Source organism: Mustelus asterias, chromosome 1 (assembly GCF_964213995.1).
Source record: "Mustelus asterias chromosome 1, sMusAst1.hap1.1, whole genome shotgun sequence".
NCBI lineage: Eukaryota > Metazoa > Chordata > Chondrichthyes > Carcharhiniformes > Triakidae > Mustelus > Mustelus asterias.
Window position 1 is genome coordinate 175,770,539 of NC_135801.1, and position 7,457 is coordinate 175,777,995.

General features: G+C 44.9%; 1 protein-coding gene across 1 annotated transcript in view; it reads left to right on the top strand.

Annotated features, from left to right (window-relative positions):
• Positions 1–3,708, top strand: part of LOC144500443 (E3 ubiquitin-protein ligase RMND5A) — a 45,500-nt gene extending 41,792 nt beyond the window's left edge. Inside the window, exon 10 of the mRNA XM_078223371.1 lies at positions 2,860–3,708. Within this exon, the coding sequence (XP_078079497.1) occupies positions 2,860–2,923 (64 nt within the window). The 3' untranslated portion in view covers positions 2,924–3,708. The remainder of the gene's footprint in view (positions 1–2,859) is intronic.
• The last annotated feature ends 3,749 nt before the right edge of the window (positions 3,709–7,457 follow it).

Here is a 7,457-nt window from a genome sequence, read left to right on the forward strand (position 1 = left end):
GAATGCTTGCCTCTTATCCTGAGACTGCACCCCCCGTGTTCTAGATTCTCCAGCCAGGGGAAACTACCTCTCCGTGTCCAGCCTGTCAGTCCCCTTCAGAATCTTGTATGCTTCAATAAGATCACCTCACATTCTTCTTAACTCAAATTTTTCAGTACAATGCCCAAAGGTAAAAGTGAACTCTGAACGCACTTGCAAAAAGCATCTGTGCTGATTTCCGAAAAAAATCAGCATTGTGGGGAATGCTGACTGAATCGAGAGACGTGAGCACCTCTACTGCTACCTCTCTGTCTAAAATGGATTTGAACCCAAGAATCGGGTGGAAATCTGAGTGTGGATCAGCTATGGCTTAATTTCAATGATTTACCAATGATTAGCCCAAAGTTAACAATCAGAATGTAAGGAACACAAAAATGTGTTTGTGCAGTCTTGAGTTAACCGTAGGTGGGACTCTCGCAAAAAAATTCTTAGTGTCGAATTCGCGTAAAAACTGGAATAAATCGCGCTGGTTTTTTCAGTGGGAGTTCCAAAGTGAATCTTCCACTCTGTGCACTGCAGATTGCCTCAGCATAAATCACTCCAGAATTCAGGGGGTGGGGCCTATTCCCACAGGAGAGGCTGGCAGCGTAGTGCTGAGCGGACCACTGTGCATGCACCAATCTGTCAGTGCCGAAATTGGTCCATGTGCAGTGGCCCCTGCCTGCTGGCCTTTCAGCCTTCAAACAACCGCACAACCTCAAACAGACCATTGTCCGTAGCAAACTACCCAGCCTTCAGGAGAACAATGACCACGACACCACACAACCCTGCCACAGCAACCTCTGCAAGACGTGCCGGATCATCAACACGGATGCCATCATCTCATGTGAGAACACCAGCCACCAGGTACACGGTACATACACTTGCAACTCGGCCAACGTTGTCTACCTGATGCGCAGCAGGAAAGGATGTCCCAAGGCATGGTACATTGGGGAGACCATGCAGACGCTATGACAACAGATGAATGAACACCGCTCGACAATCACCAGGCAAGAGTGTTCTCTTCCTGTTGGGGAACACTTCAGCAGTCACGGGCATTCGACCTCTGATCTTCGGGTAAGCGTTCTCCAAGGCGGCCTTCACAACACACGACAACGCAGAGTCACTGAGCAGAGACTGATAGCCAAGTTCCGCACACATGAGGACAGCCTCAACTGGGATCTTGGGTTCATGTCACACTATCTGTAACCCCCACGACTTGCCTGGGCTTGCAAAATCTCACTAACTGTCCTGGCTGGAGACAATACACATCTCTTTAACCTGTGCTTAACCTTCTCTCTGCTCACATAGTTTGTACCTTTAAGACTTGATTACCTGTAAAGACTCGCATTCCAACCATTATTTTGTAAATTGAGTTTGTGTCTTTATATGCCCTGTTTGTGAACAGAACTCCCACTCACCTGATGAAGGGCCAGCGCTCCGAAAGCTAGTGGCTTGTGCTACCAAATAAACCTGTTGGACTTTAACCTGGTGCTGTGAGACTTCTTACTGTGCTTTCAGTTGCTGGCCAGCTCGATCGCTGACCAGCCCCGCGATCCCACACCGCTGCCCTACCGACGCCCCCCCACCCATTGCCTGATCGCTGGCCCCCCCCGAACATGTCCGGGCCATAAGACCATAAGACATAGGAGCGGAAGTAAGGCCATTCAGCCCATCGAGTCCACTCTACCATTCAATCATGGTTGATTTCAACTCCATTTACCCGCTCTCTCCCCACAGCCCTTAATTCCTCGAGAAATCAAGAATTTATCAATTTCTGTCTTGAAGACGCTCAACGTCTCGGCCTCCACAGCCCTCTGTGGCAATGAATTCCACAGACCCACCACTCTGGCTGAAGAAATTTCTCCTCATCTCTGTTCTAAAGTGACTCCCTTTTATTCTAAGGCTGTGCCCCCGCGTCCTAGTCTCCCCTGTTAATGGAAACAACTTCCCTACGTCCATCCTATCTAAGCCGTTCATTATCTTGTAAGTTTCTATCAGATCTCCCCTCAACCTCCTAAACTCCAATGAATATAATCCCACGATCCTCAGACGTTCATCGTATGTCAGGCCTACCATTCCTGGGATCATCCGTGTGAATCTCCGCTGGACCCGCTCCAGTGCCAGTATGTCCTTCCTGAGGTGTGGGGCCCAAAATTGCCAGTCCCGAACCTCTCCCCACCTCTCTCTAGCCCACCTCAATCTCCCATCTTGATGCCTAATGGGCAGTCCTGATCGTGGGCCTCCCTCCGCCACCAATCGCATCAGTACCCCGCCACCCGCACCAATCGCCCCTCCCATTTGGCCTGGCCCCCTCGGGCAGTGCCAAGATACCCCTGGAACTACCAAGATGGCAATGTCCAGGGGGCAACCCCCAGCATCCAACCCTCTGGGGGGGGCGGCGCCTCGATTGCCTCCCCCTTCACTCCAGCGGGGTCGGGCTGCCAGTTCCCCTTAAGTGGGGAACTATAGTAAACCCCGCTGGAGTGAACCGCTCCTGGCATGGGGGGGGAGAGGCTCGCGGGCCCGGAGATTTCAGTCCAGAGCCTGCTAATAAGATTTAAATTATATTCAAATGACCTGCTGCATGTGTTAGGCAGCTATGCGCCGGAAATCTGGCGCTGGGAGGCGTGTGGAGGCCAGGACACCCAGCACAAATCTCGCGAATCGACAGCTGTTAAGAGTCTCCCGGCCCGCTGCACTAAAAAAGCAGCGCAGCGGGATGGGAGAATCCCCCTCTCCCATACGTTTGGTGAGGTTATCATAGATTATCTTTCTTCCTGTGATTCTTTTTACTGCGAATTTTCTACTGACCAATTCATGTTTTTCTTCGATTCCCAGGTTAAAATGCCCATATTGTCCAATGGAGCAGGCACCAGCAGATGCGAAACAGATCTTCTTTTGAAGATTGTTCTGACCTCGGGAGTGGTTTAAAGAATTTTGAGCAGTGCTGCAGCAATTCATTGTTCGGGTGGACTGATGCTAAGTTGTAGAATGGTGTGTACATGCCGATGTGTATTTGGGATGAACTAAAGAGGAAATCTACTGGATATAAATTGGTGGCAATAGGGCTTTGGAACTCAGCTTGGTCTTGGTATCTGATCAAGTGAGAACACCAGCACTCACCATTTCATGCAGTTATTTTATATTGAGACAATACTAGCAGTGCATTTTTTAAACTTAAAATATATGTAATCACCCATGAACAACGCATTTCATATGATTCCTCATAGTATCATTGTCATTTCATGGGTTAAATTTGATTTTTTTAAAGTTCAGTGTGATCTTCATTCTTTAAAAAAAATAGAAAAATTGAATGTATGAGTAGATAATAACTACTGGTAATGTTTGCATACCTTTCTATGTTGGTTTGATTGAGGTAGCTTTGATATATTTTCATGTAATTTCTTTCCTGACACAATTTGACACAGGCTCAGATATTGAGTGTGCATATATTAAGCCCCCCCCAGGGGCTGATTATTTAAATTTACTGTAAATTTAAACAGCATTTGCATCGAAAGTGGGCTAGCGAAGTATTGGCATGGGGGAAGGCAACAATGCATGAAGGATAGACTTGTATAATTTTGCTTCATGTAGATAATTTAGTTAGTTGTATGGTACCATGTCCAATACATAACTACAATCTGAAATATAAAACTGAAAAATCTTATTAAACAGTTGTATACCAAGCATTTGTGTATTTTGTCACTGTTTAAGGTGTACGCTACCATTGCAGGATGTGTTCTGTCGAAGAATGGGTTAGTTTGTTATCGCGTGGACAGTGAAATTTTGTAACTGTTTTTGATTATATCCTCTGCTTTACTGTCTGATTTAATTTAATGTTAAAGTCTGCACATTGGAAAGGAGTTCTGAAATACTTAACTGACATCTTGACCACATTTGTGAACAATGTTGACATTTAATTAGTTTTCTCCCACTCTAGGTTTCTCGTAGTTGCAAGTCACCTTTTTATTCATGCTAGTTGTGTGCTTGTCACATTGTCATTACGGATTAAGTTCCCAAATATGAGATGAAAAAAAGCATTTTAAATTTGGATCATATTTTATCAGTTACTGAACATCATTCACACTAATTTAAATATAACTAAGGGAACATAACTCAAGAATGCAGGTGCATGCACCGCAATCAGTAAGGATCGGCAAGAACACCTCAACACCGGTCCCTCACAAGGCTGTGTCCTCAGCCCCTTAATCTACTCCTTATACACCTATGACTGTGTGGCCAAATTCCCCTCCAACTCAATTTTCAAGTTTGCTGATGACACCACTGTAGGGAATTGGTACGGTAGAGAGGCACTATTTTCACTGAAGCCTAGGACTAAGGAACCAGAGTCAGACCTTTAGGAGTGAAATTAGGGCACACTTGTACACGCACACAATGGTAGAATTGTGGAACTCACTTTTGCAGATGATAGACCGATGCTAGATCAATTGTTAATTTTAAATCATAGATTTTTTTCATTAACCAAAGGTACTGAAGAATATGGGATAATGGCTGGATTAGTGGACTTAGATTACTATTGGAATTCAGAGTCAGAAACCTTTTAACCCATTCACTTAAGTTTTGAAGTTATAACTCTTATTGGTGACGGTGGTTATATTTTATTCAGTGTAAGTAAGACTTGATGCGTGCTAATACCCAAACAGTAATATCAAAACAGAACAATATTACAGTTACCCTCTGGGTAAAAGCATGATCTTTAAGTAACTAGGTGTCTTTAAGTATCTTTAAGTGTCCTAGGTACCATCCGTCAACACGACATGTAATGGGCCCTATTTTACCATTTTGATTCTAAGTGCTGGGCGGACTTGAAACTGACTTTTAGACCTGCTGTCAGGCACCTCCATATGCATTCTGCCTGCAAACATTTCAGCGATTCCGAATCATGCGGCACAAGCTTGTGGGTGGGGCTTAATGCGCCCGAAATCTGGCAGCTCCTATCAGCACCTATAACTGCGCATGCGCAGAAAAAAAAATGGTAGAATGCGGCTCCCCTGCCGCATCACTCCTGGGCTGGATAATGCCTCCCCCTGGCCCCCACAGACATTGCCCCATCCAACCCCAACATTACTGACCCCCTTATCCCCCCCATCCCCTCTGCCATCCAGACCAATCTTGGGCCCCTCCCCCTTCCCCCTTCTGATCTCAGGCTGAGTGGCAGCAGACCCCCCCCCCCCAATCGATCTCCAGCAGAGAGCCATCGAATGCTAGGCACCTACCTCCTCACTAACTGGAGCGCCTGAATCGGACTTTTGTGCAGCATGTCTGTTTTGCGCCGACTCTGGATGGTCGTAAAGGGGGAAGTGCCGGTAAGGTTGGGCATGCAGCCCATTAAGTCAATTTAACTGCATGCAAATGTATTTAAATGGCCATCGCGCCCGTTTCGGGCATGGTCCTGATCATGGCCATTTTCGGGCCTTGGTAAAGGGGGAATGGGCGCGGATCGCACTACTCGCCACATGCCTGACTTTACCAAGTTTTTCGCGCCTGAAACGGGCGCAACGCGATGGTAAAATCGGACCCGTAATGTCTCTACAATCTCATCAGGGAAAATCTACGTAGCAAGGCCCATGGAGACTAATTTAATCCATCATTACTTTGCTATTATTTGAATGGTCCAATTATAAAAGATGTAATAGGAAGGTGCTGGCGCAGTAGTATTGTCACTGTAATCCAGAGACCCAGACCCAGGTATGAATTCCACCACAGCAGATGGTGAAATTTGAATTCAATGAAAAACACCTGGAATTAATGAATTGTCATTAAAAACCAAATGTTTTCACTAATATCCTATAGGAATGGAAACCTGCAGTTCTTACCTGGTCTGGCCTACACGTGACTCCTGATCCTCAGCAATGTAGTTAACTTTTAACTCCCCTCTAATATGAACGCCATTTTCTGTTGTATCAAACCACTAAAAAAATTTAAAAGGAATGAAATTGAATGGGCCACTCTCCATCAATCTAGGCACTGGAAATGACATTGGCAAACACAGCCTTGTTGACCCAACAAAGTCCTCCCTACTAATATCTGGGGCTTGTGCCAAAACTTGGAGAGTTGTCTCACAGACCAGTCAAAACAACAGCCTGAAAAAGTCATGTTCTCAGAATCATAGCATCAAGTGGCACTTGCTCAGCAATAACCTGATCACTGATGTTCAGTCTGGGTTCTGCCAGGGCCACTCTGCTCCTGACCTCGTTACAGTCTTGGTTCAAACGTGGACAAAAGAGCTGAACGAGAGGTGAAAGTGACTGCCCTTGGCATTAAGTCAGCATTTGACCAAGTGTAATATTAAGGAGCCTTAGCAAAGTGAGTCGCTATGGGAATTGGTGAAAACTCTAGTTAGAGTCATAACATAAGAACTAGGAGCAAGAGTAGGCATTCAGCTTCTCGAGCCTGCTCCATCATTCAATACGATCATGGCTGATCTCATCTTAGCCTCATCTCCACCTTCCTGCCCACTCCCCATAATCCTTCATCCCTCTGCTTATTAAAAACCTATCTATCTCTTCAAATTTGCTTAGTGTTCTGGCTTTATCTTCACTCTGGGGTAAAGAATTCCACAGATTCATGATCCTATGACTGAAGTAGTTCCTCCTCATTTCTATTTTAACTTTGCCAACCCTTGTCCTGAAACTATGGCCTCTCATTCTAGAATGCCCAACAAGGGGAAACATCCACTTTACATCTACCTTGTCAATCCCCTTTAGCATCTGATACACCTCAATTAAATCTCTCATTCTTCTAAATTCCAGTGAATATAGGACTAAACTGCCCAATCTATTCATAAGTCAAGGCCTTCATGCTTGGAATCAATCTAATTAACCTTCTCTGAACTGCCTCTAATTCATTTACATACTTTCTCAAGTAAGTGGATCAAAACTGCGCACTACCCTAGATGCAGTCTCACCAATGTCCTATACAGTTGCAACAGTACCTCCTACTTTTATACTTTATTTCATGAGCAATGAATGCCAAAATTCCATTTGCTTTCGTTATTACCTGCTGCACCTGCATACATTCTGTGATTCATGCACAAGAACACCCTGATCCCTCTGCAATTAAACATTTTGAAGTTTCTCTCCATTTAGATTATGTTGTCTTTTTGTTCCTCCAACCAAAGTTGATAACCTCACATTTATCTACGTTAAACTCCATCTGCCACATTTTGGTCTCTCACCTAATCTATCGATATCCATTTTTAAATTTCTTATTTCCTCATTATAACTTGCTTTCCCACCTCTTTTAGTGTCATCTGCAAATTTGGCTATAGGACATTCTATCCCTGCATTCAAGTCATTAATATAGATTGTAGATAGTTGGGGCCCTGTGGACCAGACTCTGACATCCCACTAGTTACAGCTTGCCAACCAGAAAAAGACCCATTTATCCCCATTCTGTGCTTTCTGTTGGTTAGC